Source organism: Dunckerocampus dactyliophorus, chromosome 14 (assembly GCF_027744805.1).
Source record: "Dunckerocampus dactyliophorus isolate RoL2022-P2 chromosome 14, RoL_Ddac_1.1, whole genome shotgun sequence".
NCBI lineage: Eukaryota > Metazoa > Chordata > Actinopteri > Syngnathiformes > Syngnathidae > Dunckerocampus > Dunckerocampus dactyliophorus.
Window position 1 is genome coordinate 25,073,593 of NC_072832.1, and position 21,170 is coordinate 25,094,762.

Genomic DNA, 21,170 nt, shown 5'->3' on the forward strand with positions numbered 1-21,170 from the left:
AAGCCTATTATTAGCATTATTACTACTTTTAATGCCTATTATTAGTATTATTACTACTTTTAAAGCCAATTATCATGGCTGCTACAACTTCTAAAGCCTATTATTAGTATTATTACTACTTTTAAAGCCTATTATTAGCATTATTACTACTTTTAAAGTCAATTATTATTACTGCTACTACTTCTAAAGCATATTATTAGTCTTATTACTACGTTTAAAGCATATTATTACTACTACTACTACTACTTTTAAAGCCTATTATTAGCATTATTACTACTTTTAAAGCCTATTATTGGTATTATTACTGCTTTTAAAGCCTATTATTAGCATTATTACTACTTTTAAAGCCTATTATTATTACTGCTACTACTTCTAAAGCATATTATTAGTATTACTACTTTTAAAGCCAATTGTTATTACAATTCTACTACTTCCAAAGCATATTATTACTACTGCTACTACTTTTAAAGTCTATTATTGGTATTTTTACTGCTTTTAAAGCCTATTATTATGACTGCTACTACATTTAAAGCGTATTACTACTACTACTACTACTTTTAAAGGCTATTATGACTTTTATTAGCATTTTCTTGTTACTTTCCGCTTTTTTTGTTCACTTTTCCTCCATATTTTGCTGTTGTTTTCTTGTTTAATTGTATTTGTGGAATAGGCTGCAGGCCAGTAAGAACCAAGCCATGGTGCCCACAAGGCCCCCAGGGCCAGCGCGTGTGTGCGTGTGCGTACCTTTCTCCCCAAAGATCCACCTCTTGTGCATGCTGCTGGTGAAGAAGATGGGCGACTGCGTGACACACATGAGCAGGTCCGTGACGGCCAAGTTGATGATAAACATGTTGGCTGGTGTTCGCAGGCTGCGGCTCCTACACGTACACGCACACACACACGCACGCGCGCGCGTGCGGACAGACGCAATCAATAGATTTCTTCTCCCAAGTTGCTGCAATCAATAATTCGTCCAAACGAAGCGTCTTCAGAGGATTCTGGGAAAATGTCCAGCTGAGCGGGATGACGGGTGGAAGGCGGAGCTTAGGTGCATCAAAACCAAGAAGTCACATGATCAGCGGCTTCACTCTGTCCAACACGATGTTACCCAACATCCCCTGCTGCTGCCAGCTTGCTGATTGGCTCTTTTCTTTTCCGCTTTGAGTCTTGGGCTGCACCTCAGGTGGTGTCAGTACACCAATAACGGACTTCCTGGCCATTCAAAGTATGACGGTGTGCTACTCTAATCTTCTCCACGCTACTTCGTTGTCGCTATTTCGAGATAGTGCCCCGGCTTCTAATGAGGCGGACGTGAGGCCGTCGCTTTTTATGGCAGTCCCTCCGTTTCTGCTACCTAGCCGGGATGGCGCCCCAGATGGCACAGCCCGAATAAGTACGCATGCCATTTGAAAAAACTCATAAAAACTCATAGAAACACTTAGCTCTCATGCCAAGTGTTAGAATATTAGCAGTTAGCATGTTAGCATTGCTAGCATGCTAATGTGCGCATAGTAGCTTTTTTATCCATTTTCACTAATATAAACATATAACTATACAAATAAACATATAAATATACAGATATTGGTAGACACTTAGCGCTGTCATGCTAGGTTTTACATGCTAACGTTAGCATTGCTAACATTAGCATATTCATATTTTAGCCGTTTTTATGACATTTAAACACTTATAGACACTTAGCAGACACTTAGCGGGCACTTAGCGTTATCATGCAAGTTTTACATGCTGATGTTAGCATTGCTAACATGCTAACATTATCATATTAATATTTTAGCCCTTTTTATGAGTGTTCACATACACAGACACTTAGAGCTACCATGCTAGGCTAATGTTAGCATTGCTAGCAGGCTAACATTAGCGTGGAATTTTTAGCCATTTTCATTAGTTCTAACATTGGCAGAAACTGTTGCTAACATTAGCATAGTAGCATTGAAGCTGTTTTCATGAGCAGAAACCTATCTAAATGCTTAATACTATCATGTCAGGTGTTAGCATGTTAGCACTAGCATGCTAATATTAACATGGTAGCATTTTTTTACATTTTATTCAGTATTGACACACTTAGCTCTACCGTGCTGGGTGTTGCATGCTTACGGTAGTATGTTAGCATTGTTAACATGCTAACGTTATCATAGTACTTACACTTAGTATTTTGAGTGCGCACACACCAAGTAGAAATAGTACCTGGGTGTTGCACTTAAAGGACTGAAACTGTTGTAGCGATGGACACTTACCACCCTCAACAGTGGCGGGACGACCGTAAAAAGCGACAGCGTCATCTCCGCCTCATTTGAAGCACGCAAACACACACACACACTCAGGAACTAAGTACACAGTGTGCACAGTATACTTATTGAGTGTATTAAGACAATACCAAAATCTCGGCACACGCCATGACCATATTTGGTCGTGCGCTCACCTGCTGAAGGCGTAGATGACCAGGAAGTTGCCCACCATGCCTGTAATGCCAATGGCGAGGATGACCGAGCCGATGGTGTAGTGGGCGTGGTCAGGGACGTCCACCGTGGGGAAGGGGCGGTGGACTACGGGCGCCATCGCCGCCTGGAGGACAGGATGGAGAATTGCACGCTTGTGAGTCCTAAGAGTGGAGACTACTGGATGTCACGGGGGTGTACCTAATAAAGTGGTGAATGCAAAGGCGTGATTGGCGGAAGCATCGCGCACGCTGACATTTCTCCCGCTGACTTTGTGCTGCCTCGAATGGAAATGAAGCTTCATAATCACATTAATATTCCGCGCTAATCGCCCGCGTGCAGCCTTAATTCCTTCTGAGGGACCATATCTCCGCAGAGTTTCATTCGTGACGCCTTTTAATTAACCTACAATCAGTTCCCGTGCGTGCCGTCGCCATGTCAACGCCATCGCTAACCGAAGACAGAGGTCAGTCAGAGGGGCGGCTGCGTTTTAATTCCGCCGAGCCCTCCTGTGGGTATGTTGCGCTATTTCATGAAGTAACGCCACCCGACAAAGCTGACCAATCAAATAAGACAACAAACGCGCTAGCGCGCTGATAGTGTGCTGCTAGCGTGCTGCTAGCGTGCTGCTAGCGTGCTGCTAGCTTACTTCACGCTGATACTGGATGGCTGTCACTTGTTAAATGTTGCCCGCGCTAACGCTAGCTACATTATAGCGAATTAGTTACTGGATGACGCCAATTAAAAGCCATTTTTCATCCGTTTTCATCATGTTGATGCACGTGTGTGTGTTGAGGCGTGTCCGTCTTCCTCCTCGTCCTCCTCGCATCACATGACCAGCCTGCACGCCAAATGTGCACGCTCCCTCTTACGCAACAGAACAGATTCAGGTCAGCGTTTGATGCCGGCACCGATCAATAAACCTCGACCCCCGCGACTGGAATGGAATGAGTGACGTCGTTTACGAGTCGCTCAATCGGCGCGGCGAGATAAAACGACCTTCAACCAGGCCTGCTGAAGGTTAAATACGTTTATGCATTTATGCTATCCTTTACTGTTCAGCGAATCCACTGATGACCATGATAACATTTCTTTCCGATTGTCAACCTGAAGATGCTAGTGACTTGCTGGGAATGCTAATGTTCGTGTTCTGATGCTAACAGCTAGCCTATAGGTGCTAGTGACTAGCTGGGAACAGTAATGTCAGCCTACTGGTACTAATAACTAAGCTAATGATGCTAGTGTCTAGCTGACAATGCCAATTGTCAACCTACTGAAACTACCAACTCGCCTATGGATGCTCGTGACTAGCTGAGAACGCTAACGTTAGCGCACTGATGCCAACAGCTAGCCTACGGATGCTGGTGACTAGCTGGGAACAGTAATTGTTAGCCTATCGATGCAAGTAACTATCTGGGAACGCTAATTGTCAGGCTACTGATGCTACCAGCTAACCTATGGATGCTAGTGACCGGCTGGGAATACTAATATTCAGCCTGCTGATGCTAACCTGTGGATGCCAGTGACTCGCTGGTAACGCCAACTTTGGATGCTAGTGGCTTACTGGTGACACTAACAGCTAGCCTATGGATGCTAGCGACTAACTGGGAACAGTAACATCGAACCTATGGATGCTAGTGACTAGCTGGGAACATTAATTGTCAGCCTACTGATACTACCAACTAACCTATGGATGCTTGTGACTAGCTGGGAATGCTAATTGTCAGCCCTCTGATACCAACTAGCCTATGGATGCTATTGAATAGCTGGGAACGCTAATGTTAGTCTCCTGATTCTAACAGATAGCCTACAAATACTAGCGACTAGTTGGGATCACTAATGTTAGCCTATGGATGCTAACAGCTGGCCTATGGATGCAAGTGACTGGCTGGGTATGCTAATGTTAGCCTATGAATGCTAATAGGTAGCCTATAGATATGGTGACTAAATGAGAATGCAAATTGTTAGCCTACTGATGCCAATAACAAGCCTTTGGATGTGAGTGACTAGCTGAGAACGCTAATGTTAGCCTACTGATGCTAACAGATAGCTTATGGATGCTCCTTATTAGCTGGGAACGCTAATGTCAGCCTATGGATGCTAATAGCTAGCCTATGGATGGTAGTGACTAACTGGGAATGCTAACTGTTAGCCTACTGATGCTAAAAAGTAGCCTTTTGGACGCGAGTGACTAGCTGAGAACGCTAATGTTAGCCTATTGCTAATGTTAGCCTACGGATGATAGCGACTACTTGCAGGAATACAGGGGTGCTTTGTTGCGGCTGAATCAAACCTATTTCACACATTTTTGCGTGCCGTGTTGGCAAAATGCTTTTGTTAGTCGTATTTTTCTTCATATTTGCTCATCCATGGCTTATTCTTCAACAAATGTCCCAATTCAAAGTTCCCACAGAGGGAAAATCACAAGCATTTATTGCAACTTTCACTTTTCACCAGAGCGAATATGTAACGTGTTCATTCATGTTCCGGGGCAGCTCCTCCAACATCACCGATGTGACTCACTGTCGCCCCCCGAGGAACGAGCAGGCATTGCAACCCAAGCCTGAAGAAGGTATTTATAAATATTTGTATAAATATTTGTAAATATTGATTAGGACATGTGCCCTAATGCAGCAAGTAGGTCATTGAAGTTGAATGTGATCAATATTTCCTGTCACCCACACATTGTGTCAATGACAATAATCACGACATACTGTTGAAAAACACATTAAAAACATTTTAACCTCGTCTTTTGCGTGTTTTATTTATGAGCCGATTGAAAGACCGACGTGTACTCGTCATTTTCATGCGCTTTCTTTTTTGCTTCTCGGCTAAATGAAAGCGTCAGGAGGAAGGCGAGTGTCAAACAGCCAACATTGTCCACGGAGTTCCGCGGCACAAACGCACACACGCACGCCCACCGACGCGCGCAGCGACAGAAACGGAACCGGAAAGTTGGACTCACCGTCGGGGTCGCCGAGGCGGCAGCGTGTAGCTCCGCAGGCCGGTACACGTCCGGTGCCGAACCGATGGAGGTCCACGCGTGGGGCTGCGTGCAGTTCGGATGATGGTCTCCGCACGAGCTGACGGTGGGGCGCGCGCCGCTCGTCATCCTCCTCTTCCTCGCTCTCCGCTTGGCGCGCACAATGTGTGCCTGTTTGTCATCAATACAACATTACATCCATCAACAAAATAATACACTTGCTAGCAGTGGAGCGTTTAAGCTAACTCAACCACGAGGAACCAGCGACAGGGGTGTCCAAAGTGTGGCCCGAGGGACATTTGTGGCCCGCTGCCGCTTTTTCTTGGCCCGCGGCGCCTTCTAAAAATATCATTTAACAAGAAAACGACGACAGCAGTCATTTTACAGGAATAAAGTCCAAAAAGTTGGAGCAGAAAAAGTAGTGATGCTACAGTAACGTCAAAAACGTGACGGGAATGAAGTCAGAATTAGGATTAAAAATGTAGGAAGAAGGAAAGTTAAAATTATGCGAGGAAAATAGGAAGAAAATATTCAGGAAAAAGTATTTTTCAATTTTTTTTAAAGCCGCATTATTATGAGAAACAAAAGAACTTATAAAGTTGTCATTTATGACAAAAATAGATCGAGGAAAAAGTTACAATTTGACAAGAAAAAAGTCTAAATATTACGGGAATAAAATCAGAATTACGGGAAAAACATTTACGAGAAGAGAAGTTGAAATAGTTGGAAAATTAAAAAAAACAAGAGCAGAAATTGAAAAAAACAGCTGCAATTTGAGGAGAACAAAGCCAAAATATTAAAGGAAAAAGTTCTAATTTAACAAGAAAGTTGCAAATTTCCAAAAATAACCTTGTAATATTATAAGGAAATATTAAAAAAAAAAAAATCAAAAATTTTTTAAAGCCGCAATATTATGAGAAACAAAAGAACTTATAAAGTTGTCCTTTATGACAAAAATAGACCGAGGAAAAAGTTACAATTTGACAAGAAAAAAGTCAAAATATTACGGGAATAAAATCAGAATTACTTATAGAAGAGAAGTTGAAATAGTTGGAAAATAAAAAAAACAAGAGCAGTAATTGAAAAAAGAGCTGCAATTTGAGGAGAATAAAGTCAAAATATTAAAGGAAACAAGTTGTAATTTAACAAGAAAGAAAGTTGCAAATTTCCAAGAATAAAGTCAAAATATTCTGGAAATAAAATCAGAATTCCGAGAAGAAAATTCACAAAAACAAAAGTTGAAATAATTGGAAAATTAAAAAAAAAAAAACGACAGCAGAAATGGGGAAAAAAAACATCTAATTTTACAAGAATGAAGTCAAAAAGTTCAAATGAAAAAGTTATAATCTTATGAGAAAGAAATAAAAATTAAAAGAAAAAAACAAGAGCGGAAATTGAAAAAACAGCTGCAATTTGAGGAGAATAAAGCCAAAATATTAAAGGAAAAAAAGTTGTAATTTAACAAGAAAGAAAGTTGCAAATTTCCAAAAATAATGTTGTAATATTATGAGGAAATATTCAAGAAAAACTAAAAAAAAAAAAAACAAAACTTTAAAGCCGCAATATTATGAGAAACAAAAGAACTTATAAAGTTGTCATTTATGACAAAAATAGATCGAGGAAAAAGTTACAATTTTACAAGAAAAAAAGTCAAAATATTACGGGAATAAAATCAGAATTACTTATAGAAGTTGAAATAGTTGGAAAATAAATTAAAAAAACAACAGCAGAAATTGAAACGCAGCTGCAATTTTAGGAGAATAAAGTCCAAATCTTAAAATAGAAAACTCCTAATCTGACGAGAAAGAAAGTTGCACTTTTTCTTTCCATGAGAAAGCAGTGATGTCATTTCAGTAGCATGCAGTTGAAATATGAACAAAAACATATTTTTTAAGCCTTTCATTGAAAAGTCGTAATGTTATGACAAACAAAACGACTCATGAAGTTCTCATTTTTAGAAAAATGAGGTTGCGGAAAAGGTTACAAATTTACAGAAATAAATGATCAAATAAAGATTTACTTTTCCCTACGAGGCCCTCGTCGGAAAACGCTTGGACACCCCCGACATCAACAAACACACAGGAGGTCTTCAGTCCTGGGTCGCAATACCTGCTCGTTCCTCGGGGGGCGACAGTGAGTCACAGCGGCGATGTCGGAGGAGATGCCTGGAATGTGAATAAAAACATCAAAGAAAGCGTTTCCATTCGCGTGAACGCCGCATGCGTGTTGCCGTTCTCGCGTGTGGAAATCCTTCAAACGGGAATTTTGGCGGGAAAGTTATTACTAAGATAGTCCGGTTCAAAAAGCAACCATAAAAAAACGGCGAGAAAGTTTCCTGTCGGAAAATACCGAAACTCGAAAATGCCTGTGAAAATGGCCTCATGGCAGAAAACCGGAGGCAGCTGGGAAGCAAGTCGGCATCTTTGCGTTCGCGTTGTTTATATCCAATGAACTCATTCAGTACCGAAAATGCTTTCAGAATCCCCGACGCCCGATCCCAACAACGGATTTAGACGTCTTTTACGTTGTGTTTTTCATCAAAGGCAAAAAGAGGCGATGATGCAACTCTCTACTAATGGAATTCGCTTCCGGGCCATTTTAAGCCATAAAAACGGCCAGAAGGGGATTTCTATAAGAGCTCGGCAGAGATCATGTGAGCGGAAAAATCACACACGACAGGAAGTGGGAAGGGCAGAAGGTTGCGCGTTGTCGGGAGATTTTAACACGTGTGCGCACGCGTGTAGGTAGAGGTGTTTAGATATTTCAGCTGTCACAACAGCGAAAAATATTTGTGTCAAAGTGAAATTTATGCTTGAAATGTATCTTTTTACACAAAGATGGTTTTCCCCCTTTTGTAGTTGGGAACTGATATTTTCCTGAAACGTACCTATGTTCTACTGCTCATTACTAAACAACAGAAAAAGGTAGGGACAAACTTTTTTTTTTTCCTGATGAAAGATGGTAGTCTAATCTTTCCTTTGGTAGGTTCCATGTTTACATAACCATAGAACACAATATTCTGGGGGCCTTGAAAGATCAGTCAAAATCGCCTAAAATGGCCGGTACCGTGAAGGGGTTGTCTTTTGAAAAATGGCTGTGATTGAATGAGTTAATGCTCATACGCTACACCCCCCAGGAATACATTTTTGCACCCCCCCCGCATGCAAGAATGTATTCCTGCAGACTGACTTGGTGTAAGAACGCAGATACATCGTTTATGGCGTTTCATTGGTTCCATACCCGACCACGAGTAGGATTCAGTATTAATAAATGGAATATGTTCATAGTTAGAGCATAGAAAACCTGTTTAGTTCTTCCTAAATGCAGGTTTTAACATTATTAGAGCCCTGTCACCTTTACACTCCTGTTTATTCTTTGTTTACATCACATGGTGCAGGCTACTCTAGCATAGGATCACTAGCATGGCAAGCTAGCGAGCTAACTACCCTCTCCAATGTACTTATGCAAACTTCAGAAAGTGTTTTAAATGAAGAAAAAGAAGCCAAAAATTTACCGCTTCCACACGGAATGAGAGGAGAACCTTTTTTTTCCCCCGCTCGATCTCAGCCATTGAATGTCTTTCAATATTTTTGGACCAATAAAAGGCCACAGTCAACCACAAAACAGCCATCATTATTATTTTTTAAATCCCGACGTAGTGAGGGAGCGATATCGGAAGTGCGATGCAGCGATGATCAACTGTAGACATGTTTAGAAGCGTTATTTTCATCCGCTGCATATGCGAGGTAAGCCGTCACCGCCTATCACTGAGGTTAACCACTATTTGGTGTCTTTATGCAGCACACCATGCACACTCACACAATTGCTTGCAAATCAGCAATTTCATGGACGCTTTCTTTCGTCTGTCATTTCTTTGCGTCTCCTCTGTTAGCACAAAGACACTTTTCAAGAACGTGACTGGCTGAAATACTCTCCACATCTTCACTACATCCGTGGATCAATGCAGACCTTACCTGAGGTAGACGGAGAGGAGAAGAATCCAAAATAATGTTCCGCGTCACGTCTTCAGCGTCCTCACAAGGCGGCGTGTAGACATGAAGACCAGCAGCAAGTCATGTCTGCAACAAGTGTGGCTTGACTCAGGTACGTGTTATATAAGGGAGGGAGGACCACGCACACACGCACGCACGCACGTGCACGCACACGGGCTATGTGGGTCTGTGGGTCAGAGCAGCAGACAACATTAGGAGATGAGGACTGATCACATCAAACTAAAGCGCCTCAAACGCACTCCACTCGCTGGACACTTGATTAGGAACAGCGTCTACCCGTGGTTCACATGGAGGATTGTGTCGTCACGCCAACAATCATGCTCAACTTGGAGCTAATCGTTTATGTAGACTGGACGACAAAATGCAGATGTCAGCGGTTATTTTTTAAAATTCTATTTCATTCGTATTTTTTTATGTCATATATAAATAAAAATTTTAATTTTTATTGAGTTTTTAATTATTTAATTTTAAAACATTTTTGAATAATTAATTATTTTGTGGATTATTTATTTGCATGTATTCATTGTTAAGTACGTTTCATCTTCTGCTTAATATATGTATGTTATATGGAAATGTATCCATTGGAATATATTTTGATCCAAATTGTGTATTTTTTATTTATTAATTCAGAACTGCGAAATTGTAATTACTGCTTTTGACATAAAAACACACACACACACACAAAGAAGCGACAGAAGAAAGTTAATTTAATTTCTTGATTATTTTTAATGTAATATATATATAATACAATATAAATACTGATTTCAGTTTATGTTTTTATTGATTTTTTAAAATTATTTAATTTCAAAACATTTCTGTAGAATTAATAATTTTCCCATATTATTTATTTTTATGTATTAATTGTTGGTTACGTTTAATTTGGTCTATAATATATGTATGTGATATTAACATTTATAAATTGGAATATATTTTTATTCAAATGATGTATTTTTTTATTAACTTAGAATTGTGAAATTTTTAGTTATTGCTGGTGATGTGCTGGTGTGTGAAAACACACACAAAGAAGCGACAGAAGAAAGTTAATTTAATTTCTTGATTATTTTGAATGTAATTTATATGTATGCAATATAAATACAAATTTCATTTTATGTTTTTATTGATTTTTTTAAAGTTATTTAATTTTAATAAATTTTTGAATAATGTTTTCATGAGTTATTTATTTTTATGTATTTTAATTTAATAATATTTAATTAATTGTTGATTACATTTAATTTTCTGTATAATATATTTATATTATATTTAAATCCAATTAAAATGAATTGGATTAGATTTTTATTTATCCTCATGTTTTTGTGTTTATTAATTTAGAATTGTGAAATTTTAATCATTTGCTGCTGTGCTGCATCCAAAAGCCCTCATATGTGGCTCCATCTAGCTTGTGACACACACACACACACACACACACACACACACACACACACACACGGAAGAAAGTTCATCTGTAGTTTTGAACTTGTTTGTTTGTTTTTTGCTCACGTTTTGTGGAAAAATTGCTTGCACAAATGTCGCGGCCGATTGTGCAAATTAGACATCGCCCGCTGCCACAAATAGATAGCAGTCCTGTGGGAAACACCGGCGGGTGTGTTTTTTTTCATCAATGTGCACATTGAACAGAATTATTCAGCTCGTTTGCTGACTTTGATTGTCCTCCCGTTTAACTTTCTCTCCGCGGACGTCGAGGGAGACGCGAGGACATGTCCGTCAAACCACCGTGGGACGCTTTAGCATCGACAGACGGATTGGCCGAGATGGAAGGATAATCGGCGTCATGTGTGTAAATGTGTGTACGGTCCTTATTAGCTTTTCAACTTCGGCGAGAGGAATGTAGGACACTGAATGATTGACGGGCAGGAACACACACACGCACACACGCGCGCGTACATTTGAAGGTCATGATGAAGAGGAGTCCATTGTTGCTGCGGCAAAGTAATTACTGCTAAATGCTAGCTGGATTATCACACACATGACAAATCCTTCATCAGAAAACCGCACATGAAATGTTCACACTTGCCCTGTGCTGGTCATGTGACACGTAAGCCTGACTGACAACAGCTCGGGGCCTGCCCCACACAGCAGTGAAAGGACAGGGAGGGTCGCCAGAAGCAGGAAGTCCCACAAGCGAACACAAGCAAACACTGTGTCTGGCTGTGTCTCCTTTGCTGGACTTGTGTGCTTACACTTATCATTCTGAGTGCACAAGTGCTCACTTGTGTACTTACTGTACACTGAGTCTTTTATTGTATTGTATTTGTACTTTATTTATCCCACAGCGGGGAAATTCACTTGTTACAGCAGCAAGCAGCAAGTGTATAAGGGCCCACTTGTGTACTTACACTTAGTCTTTTGAGTGCATAGGTTCACACTTGCTGTACTTACTATACACTTACTAGGGCATACGGGCACACCTGCTGCACGTAAACTTACTCTTTTGAGGGCCTAAGGGCACACTTGCTGTATTTACTGTACACTTATTCTTTTGAGTGCATAAGGGCACACTTGCTGTACACGTAGTCTTTTGAATGCATACATGCACACGTGTACTTAGACTTAGTATTTTTAGTGCATAAGTGCTGAACCCACTGTACACTCAGTCTTCAAGTGGATAAGGGCACACCTGTGTACTTAAACCTCAGGGCACGTTTGCTGTGTTTACTGTACACTTTGTATTTTGAGTGCAGAAGTGCACACTTGCTGTACTTACTGTACACTTATTCTTTTGAGGGACTAAGGGCACACTTGCTGTACTTACTGTTCACTTGTTCTTTTTTGAATTGCTGGTTTTTGCAAGTTATAACTAGCCGGCTCACACCAATAACTTCACTGGCCAATCTACATGACTGAACTGGCCGAGAAACTGCCATGTTTGTGTCCGACTAAAGCGCCCCTTTGTCGGCCGCGGCGTGTGGCTCCCCCGCTCTATGCTCTGGTTCTCCCGAGCTCCGTGGCAACGCGGAGGTCTCCCGAAGCATCCGCGTACGATGCACCTCGCAGGTGGCGCTCCCCGCTCCAGCGTGTACAGTGACGTTGGCGTTTTCTAATCTAATCATTCATGTAATCATTCACTACGATGAAGTCTGTTTGCTGTGAATTATAGCCACCGTAGTCCACCAACGATTGTCACGGCGAGATACAGTGTATGTTTACTGTATTCAGCATTCAGTATGGACGGTCAGCAAGTGAACTAAATAAGCCCTCTGCTACGCCACACAGCACTCCAGGACCGTTCCACAGCTACAATCTCAGTGTGGAAAAGTCAAATACAACAAAATGCAATTCCGGACTTTCTTACAAAACAATCCGAGGGAGAACTCAACGACAGGAGGAGAGCGAGGCCAAAACAGGGAGGTTTTTAAACCTTAAAAATGATGCTTGATAAGGTTTATTATGTTCAGCCTTATCAGTGCACACTTGTGCACTTACTGTACACTTAGTCTTTTGAGTGCATAACTGCACACTTGCTGTACTTGCTATACATGTAAGTCTTTTGACTGCATAAGTACTTACACTTGTTCTTTTGAGTGTATAAGGGCACATTTGCTGTATTTACTGTACACTTTGTATTTTGAGTACATAACTGCACACTTGCTGTGCTTACACTTATTCCTTTGAGGGCATAAGGGCACACTTGCTGCATTTACTGTACACTTAGTCATTTGAGTACACACTTGCTGCACTTACTGTACACTTAGTCTTCTGAGTACTTAAGTGCACTTACACTTATTCTTTTGAGTGCATATGGGCACAGTTGTGTACTTACACTCAGTCTTTTGAGTGCGTAAGGGCACTCTTGCTTCATTTACTGTACACTTATTCTTTTGAGGCATAAGGGCACACTTGCTGTTCACTTAGCCTTTTGAGTGCATAAATGCACATGTGTACTTACGCGTAGTATTTTGAGTGCATACGTTTTGTACCTACTATACACTTCTTTTTGTCTTTTGAGTGCGTAAGGGCACACTTGCTGTATTTACTGTACACTTATTGTTTTGAGTGCGTAAGGGTACACTTGCTGTATTTACTGTACATTTTTTAGTGCACTTATACTTATTCTTTTGGGTGCATAAGGGCAAACTTACTGTATTTACTGTACACTAATTCTTTTGAGTGCATAAGGGCACACTTGTTGTACACTCAGTCTTTTGCGTGCATAAGTGCACACTTGTGTACTTACACTCAGTCATTTGAGTCCATAAGGGCACACTTGTGTACTTCTACTTTTTGTTTTGAGTACATAAATGCATATATGCTGTACTTACACTTAGTCTTTTGAGCGCACAAGTGCACACTTGGGTACTCGCACTCAGTCTTGTGAGTCCATAAGGGGACACTTGTATACTTACACTTATTTTTTTGCGTGCATAAGTGCACATTTGCTGTACTTACACTTATTCTTTTGAGTGCATAAAAGCACACGTGTACTTACACTTAATATTTTGAGTGCATAAGTGCTGTACCTACTGTACCCTTAGTCTTTTGAGTGCATAGGGGCACACTTGCTTTACTCACTGTACAGTTAGTCATTTGAGTGGACAAGTGCACACTTGCTGTACTTTACGCTTATTCTTTTGAGCGCATAAGGCCACACTTACTGTGCACTTAGTCTTTGAAAGAAGTGCATAAATGCACACGTGAAGAAAGCTTGACTAAAGTGAGAAAAGCAAGCATTGACTATGGAGTGAAAGCATTGACTTCTTTATTGTTTCGCTGGCTGTCTAGCAGCATGCAGTCACATAACGAGCGACATCGACGCCCGTTTTCATCCTCTCTGTTCCACCTCGACCTAAATCTCCCGCCGCTGCTTAGCGTTCATTTGCTGATGGGTTGACCTTGTCAAAGTGGGTCAGCGTTTTCATTCACGTGGAAGTGGAACGCGGCCTTCAGCTTGGTGACAGACGCTGGCAGGGAGAAAAAAACTTTTGCTGAGAGGTCAAGTGAAGAAAAGATGTTCTCTTTACAATTAAAGAGACAACAACTCTTTTGTCCAACAAAACAGAATAAAATACCCACACAAGTAACAAAGCACACGACGTGACTTCATAAATAGTCACAATAAAGCAATCGAATCTTCACTTTAAATATCAAATTGTATTATTGAGGAAGTCGATCCCTATTCGCAAGTTGTTTTTGTGTGCACTTGTAGAAGTCTCCAGTAGGTGGCGGTGCACGAGGAAGGCCTCCGCAGAAAACGAAGAAGAGCCAGAGCTGCTTTCTGCACGTTGTTTCGGTGTGGATTTTAATTTCTTTTAAAGCACCGCGTTTATTTATTGAGGATGTCCGGGGAGCTGCGGGAAGAACTGGAGAAACGTTTGGAGGCTTTAAACATCCGAACGAGCTGCATGGATCATCCACCGGTAGCACCAAACACATTTATTATGTATTTACAGTTACCTTACAAGCTGGCAGTAAAAGCGTGCAGCGGAAGTTATTACAACTGTTTGAGTTGCATGCATGCAGGCAAGGGAACGCCAATAAAAGCGATACATGTTTTGTGTTTGCCTGCTAACTGTCAATTGGTTTAAAACTCTAAACAGAAGTTTGAGCCTATTGAGTGATCCAGCGGGTCTCCTGGCCTTTTTCCGGCTATATTAAAAACACTTTAGAATTTCTCTTTATTTGAATTTCAATCTTTTTGTCATTTGTATACGTCCGGCGAAGCCACGCACGTCACACATGAGGTCTTAACAGTTGACTTTAAAATGAAAAGAACGCCCTATGCTGTTCAGGACCTGTGCCGATTGTGTCATAACATCCATGGAAATACAGCTACCAAATGCCACTTTATTTCAGTCGTGGAGTCGCGCGCTAAAGCAGTTCAAACTAAAAAAAAAATAATCTTTTTTTTCCATGGAATCCGGTTGTCCCGGCGTGGATACATGTTTTGACTTTGACGAGTGGGAGTTTAAGCCGAAGTGCTACCACTCTTGCTCGTAAAAAGCTGCCGTCATTCAAGATGTGCACTGATGGGATTACTTTACAAGCGTTTCTTGGGTGTGTGCTCACTTTTCACCCCGGGGAGTCTTGGTCGTCTTTGGTGTAATGACGATCTGGCACCAGCAGGGGGCGCCAAAACACCGGTTTGAAATTTAAGCGGCCGGAGAAGAAAACCGTGGGGCTCAGTTGTACTGGACTCTGATAATAAAATCGATGTACTCTAGTAAGTGGTGGAATTGAAAGTGTCATGCAGAGCGTTTTTTTCTTTTTCTTTTGAGTGCATAAGGGCACACTTACTGTACTCACTGTACACTTGAGGCTTTTGAGTGTACACTTTCTGTACTTCGTATTTTGAGTGCACAATGTGCAGCACACTTGTGTACTTACACTTCGTATTTTGAGTGCACAAGTGCACACATGCTGTACTTACTGTATTCTTTTGAGTTCATAAGGGCACACTTGTGTACTTGGACTTAGTATTTTGAGTGCGCACCCTTGCTGTACTTATTGTACATTTAGTGTTGTGAGTGCAGAAGCGCCCACTTGTGTACTTACACTCAGTCTTTTGAGTTGAATAAGTGCACACTTGCTGTGCTTAATGTACACTTAGTGTATTGAGTGTATAAGTGCAGGGGAAGTAACTGTTGGAATGAAAGTGTGACGTGGAGTGTTTTTTTGTTGTTTGTGTGCGTCAGGTGTTCACAGTGGAGGAGATGATGCCTCACCTTCAGGATGTGGACGGCGTGGTCACAAAGAACCTTTTCCTCAAAGACAAGAAGAAGAAGCGTTTGTGGTTGGTGTCCGCACGCCATGACTGCCAGGTGACGACTGACTGATGGGCTGCCCCCGCCCACTACAGCGTGGCCGCCTGACGCCGCCCCTCACATGATCCTCTGTGTTCTGCCGCAGGTCAACCTCAATGACCTCGCCAAGAAGCTGGGCGTTGGCAGTGGAAACCTGCGCTTTGCAGACGAGGCCCTCATGTTGGAGAAGCTGAAGGTTGTTTTTTTATTTCTCTATTCTCTACTACAGTGGCCCCCAAGGACCGTTCAAGTGGGGCGGGTCGAAACACAATAAAACAAAACAAGACAAATACGCAAAAAATGAAGGATTTGTAACTGTATATTATTTTTGGAATAAAGTAACGGCCCATATTTCCAAAATTGATATGCATTTACATCACATTTTGTGTAGTTATTTACAAGTTTGGTTTTTTTTTCAATCGTGCCAGAAATGTTCCCGCTGCCTGATTCGGCCCCGCCCACAGCCCAGTAGTTGGGGACCCCTGCTATACTACATACTTTACTGACAATACATACATTTAACACTTTATTGATGTATATTTATCATTATTTTATTCATTATATTTCTACATTAATACATGTTTACACTTTTTATTCAAAATGTTTTATTCAAAATGCCATGTATTGTATATTTTATACTTTATTGGTATATTCATTTTATTATTGTTAATAAATAATAATAATTAACATAATAATAATAATAATAATGTTGTTATATTTGCTATTGCTGGATATTGGTTATATTAATTTCATATTTATACATATTATTTTGTTCCCTATATGTTCTGTATTAAATATATAACTGACAATATGTAATCATTTATTTTTATTATATTATACATTTGTATTCATTTTATTGATGTACTGTATATTTTTCAACCTTTTTATTCACAATATTACATATTGTTATATAGTATGTATTTAATATGTTTATTTCATTAATGATTTTAGAATTAATATTAAAATAGTGATTACATATATTTTTTACTTTTTATTCAAACTTTTCATTCATAAAGTGCATATCTTATTGATATATTTATGTAATAAATTATTTATTTTATTTATATACACACACACATATATGTACAGTACATTATATTAATTATATTTGTATTATTTCTGTATTTATGATATATGTTATGATATACTGTATATTTGTCAAAGATAACAAATATTTGCTGTTTTACTGGACTCGTGTGTGTTCAGGTGGGTCAGGGCTGTGCCACGGCTCTGGCTGTGCTCTTTGACAAGGACCAGAGCGTCACGTTGGTCCTGGACCGGGACCTGCTGGAAGGAGGACACCACATGGTCTACTTCCACCCCATGACCAACGCCGCCACCATGGGGCTGCGACCGGATGACCTGCTGCGCTTCCTCAAGGACGCGGGCCACGAGCCTGTCCTGGAAAACTTTGAGTAGCGTAACGAGGCGGGCCGAGCACCGGTTCTGGCTCCGGATGCAAGACAACAACAGTATCAGGACGGGAATTTAGAAACACAAGAAGAACGTTGCGTGGCCTTCAATGAGACGTTCTAGGAAGTTGTGCAAAAATGAGAAACAAAAGGGAGAGAACATTTTGGACTTTTCATGTCATTCAAAATCCAGCTTTTAACTCCTTAAACACGTCATCATTGTCACCGTGTTTTATTTCACGCACGTTTTAGCTTACATCTGTCAGGACTTCATGGATGAATACAACATACGGTGGTGTGAACAAGTGTTTCCCCTTCCTGATTTCCTTTTTTTTTTGCATGTTTGTCATACTTAAATGTTTCAGAACATCAAACACATGTAAATATTAGTCAGTGACAACACAACTGAACACAAATGCACTTTTTCAATGAAACGTTTCATATTTTTAAGGGAGAAAAGAAATCCGAAGCTACATGGCCCTGTGTGAAAAAGTGATTGCCCACCCCTGATGCCTCACCCCACAAAGAGAGTAATTGAGATCAATCAGTGTGGAAAAGCTTATAAGCCATCTCTAAAGCTTTGGGACTCCAGCTATCCACAGTGAGAGCCAATATCCAAACACGGCGAAAACATGAAACAATGGTGAACCTTCCCAGGAGTGGCCGGCCAACCAAAATGACGCCAAGAGCGCAGCGACGTCTCGTCCGAGAGGTCACAAAAGACCCACAACAACATCCAAAGAACTGCAGGCCTCACTTGCTTCAGTTAAGGTCAGTGTTCATGACTCCACCATAAAAAAGATGCTGGGCAAAAACAACCTGCATGGCAGAGTTCCAAGACCAAAACCACTGCTGAACAAAAAGAACATCTCAAGTTTGCCAGAAAACATCTTGATGATCCCCAAGACCTTTGGAAAAATACTCTGATGAGACAAAAGTTGAACTTTTTGGAAGGTGTACACCTAGCATTTCAGAAAACATCGTACCAACAGTAAAATATCGTGGTGGAAGTGTGATGGTCTGGGGCTGTTTTGCTGATTTCATCCACAGTCCCTATGTGAAACATGAACACATCTTTCGCTTTTCTGTGCATTGTAACGAGAGATAACGAGCCAGCTAACATTGCATGTCATGAGAGGTACCTATTTCAACTATGAAGCCCTCTTTAAAAAAAAAAAAAAAAAGTTTTATGGTTTTATATACATGCTGTGATCATGCATGAAAAAGTACTTTGATGCTAACATGTAATATTTAGAGTATCTTGCGGTATTTTGATGATTTAAAACATTACAGAAACTTTTCTCCTAGGTGCAATGATTTGCTGTAGCCCATAGGCGCTAACGTGACTTCCGTCAACAACAGGAGCACAGAGAAAGCGAAAAAGTATTGAAGAATTAGTCAGACATAATAATTGAAAGATAAATCAGACATAATAATTGAAAAATAAGTCAGACAGGATAGTTTCCACAGTCTACAGGCACCTGGACCCCGTTTTATTTCCCCTGTACCCATCTCCCGGCTGAAAATGAAAGAGAGCTCCCGCCCGATCGTCCCACAGTCATTTTTATACTTGTTTGCTCAGACCATTGGCGCCAGTCCCTCCAAAGATAACTTTCTCCTGAAATCTTTGTCGAAGCTTGTGACGCCAGCAGATGATAGCCAGCTCCTTCGCTGTCCCGATAACACTTAGTGTAGTTGTTGACATCAACAAAACATGCTTTGCTCCGGCCAATGTTAATGTTTTGACTTAATTCTGGGCCTTATCAGCCTGGTAACCTTGGTGTGTAGAAGCTGTGACCAAGGGTATTTCTGTTTCACCTTTGACACACTTAAACAGATGTTCAATATCTATACTGTACTTATTTTTAAGACACTCAACAATAATTCAATCAATAGACTAAAATCTACTTGTAATAATTATTTACCCACTCAGTAAATTTTATTTTTTTTTCCTACAGGGACAATCACTTTTTCACACAGGGCCATGCAGGTTTTATTTATTTTTAATCTCCCTTAATAATAAAAAGTGCGAAAACTACATTTTGTGTTCAGTTGTGTTGTCACTAATATTTTCATTTGTTTGATGATCCGAAACATTTAAGTGTGACAAACATGCAACAAAAAAAAAGAAATCAGGAAGGGGGCAAACACTTTTTCACACCACCGTATGCTGTATGTCTATGAATAGTCGTGTAATAAGATGTGCCACTGTAATGTTTTTAAATTGATGCAGGAACAAAAACAATTCAGTCTTTTTCCTGCCTGGGAAGCTTTCGTGCACTGCACCCCCACCAACCGGCATCCCTAATGACTGTGTATTGTTGCATTGTTGATCAAATTAGCAAATGAATAACGTCGCTCCTTTTCCCAGGCATTCTTCCACTCCGTGTGTGCGCGCGCGTGTGTGTGTCAGATGCACCACAGGAATCTATGGAAGTGTTTTATATGATTTAGAAAAAAAAAAGGAAAAAAAAGGTTTTAACAGGATCCCGTCGGTTGCACGACGCAGCTTTCAGAATAAAAGAGCAAGTCACACTGGATGTATGTTAGCTCGAGCAAAGCAGTGACACTTAAAACACTTGGGTAGCGTTTAATATTTAGTATATAACAAATCAAATTAAAATACTGCGAGCAAGTGCCAGAGCAGGTGAACTACCCGGAGACAAAAGCAGTGAGAGTGCTTTTATTGTGTGAAGCTAAAGGATATGTGCGTACAGTCCACGAGGCACTAAGACAAGCCCACGCGATCTCCATGGTGATGCAAAGCCGCTAATATGACGTCACAGTCAGGGAAAAATACTTTTCTGCGATTATACATTTAGAGCAACAACAAGGATGACTGATGACAACTAACAATGCTAATGCTAACATAGGCAACCACATATTCTGTTCATTGACGACGACCTCAAAGCAACACAAACTTGTCGCTTCTTTGACTCTGCCGAATGACCCCTGACCCTGAGTGACCTTTGACATGTCAGCAGTTGATTCTTTTGTCGTCTTTCCCCCCGCCTTCCGTCTGCTTTCCAACACGTAGCAGCGCTATCGCCGTGGCGACAGAGCTCAGCCTGGTCGCTATGGGAGACGTTCCAGAAATAAGCTGTCATTAGACCTGTGTGTGTGTATGTGTCACGTATATAATGACAGTGATACAGAATCAAAGCGCAGCTTTTACACTCTTGAAAGAGTGCATGTGTGTGTGCGCACAGGGCTGTCTAGACTGTCATGGCTGAATAACAAACACTAAGAAGACCAGCAGCACAACTTTGGTCAACAGCAGCAGACAGACGACCAAAAGTGTGATGTCATGAAGGCTAATGGAAGCTAGCAAGTGCGCTAAGCTAACAGGCGCGCTGGAAAGGCTCCCCATGAGCACTGCCATCACCTGTTATTTTTGGATTGAGATATTTTCTGGATTATTCACTGAAAATTCCTCTTTAGAAAATATTTTTTTTTTAACAGAAATGCATGCTAAGAAGCTAATTAGCTCGTGGCTAGCATATACGTGCTGGCTAAGGTTAGATTCACTGCTAATTTACAAATGTATTGTTATG

At 40.7% G+C, this 21,170-nt stretch overlaps 2 protein-coding genes and 1 long non-coding RNA gene across 6 annotated transcripts in view; 2 read left to right on the top strand and 1 right to left on the bottom strand.

Moving 5' to 3' along the window:
* opn4a (opsin 4a (melanopsin)) overlaps positions 1 to 9,514 on the bottom strand; it is a 25,271-nt gene extending 15,757 nt beyond the window's left edge. For 2 of the 3 annotated variants that reach the window (XM_054798850.1, XM_054798848.1), the window contains exons 1-5: positions 9,411 to 9,514; positions 7,546 to 7,601; positions 5,419 to 5,607; positions 2,438 to 2,580; positions 745 to 878 (exon numbers count right to left, since the gene is read on the bottom strand). In XM_054798850.1, the coding sequence (XP_054654825.1) occupies positions 745 to 878; positions 2,438 to 2,580; positions 5,419 to 5,565 (424 nt within the window). In that variant the 5' untranslated portion in view covers positions 5,566 to 5,607; positions 7,546 to 7,601; positions 9,411 to 9,514. Of the gene's footprint in view, positions 1 to 744; positions 879 to 2,437; positions 2,581 to 5,418; positions 5,608 to 7,545; positions 7,972 to 9,410 lie in introns of those variants that run through there. The other variant, XM_054798849.1, reaches the window with a different exon arrangement.
* On the top strand, positions 3,343 to 9,426 carry LOC129193989 (uncharacterized). Its single transcript, XR_008573662.1, has 3 exons — positions 3,343 to 3,473; positions 4,949 to 5,025; positions 9,329 to 9,426. It is a non-coding gene; the product is annotated as an uncharacterized LOC129193989 (long non-coding RNA).
* Positions 9,489 to 19,710, top strand: prorsd1 (prolyl-tRNA synthetase domain containing 1). 2 transcript variants are annotated; one of them, XM_054798852.1, is made up of 4 exons: positions 9,489 to 9,540; positions 16,097 to 16,222; positions 16,311 to 16,400; positions 17,411 to 19,710. In XM_054798852.1, the coding sequence occupies exons 2-4, from the start codon at positions 16,115 to 16,117 to the stop codon at positions 17,621 to 17,623; spliced, it is 411 nt and encodes a 136-aa protein (XP_054654827.1). In that variant the 5' UTR covers positions 9,489 to 9,540; positions 16,097 to 16,114; the 3' UTR covers positions 17,624 to 19,710. The 2 variants fall into 2 exon arrangements, with proteins under 2 accessions (XP_054654827.1, XP_054654826.1); XM_054798851.1 differs by lacking the exon at positions 9,489 to 9,540 and adding an exon at positions 14,670 to 14,821.
* Positions 19,711 to 21,170: the final 1,460 nt, after the last annotated feature.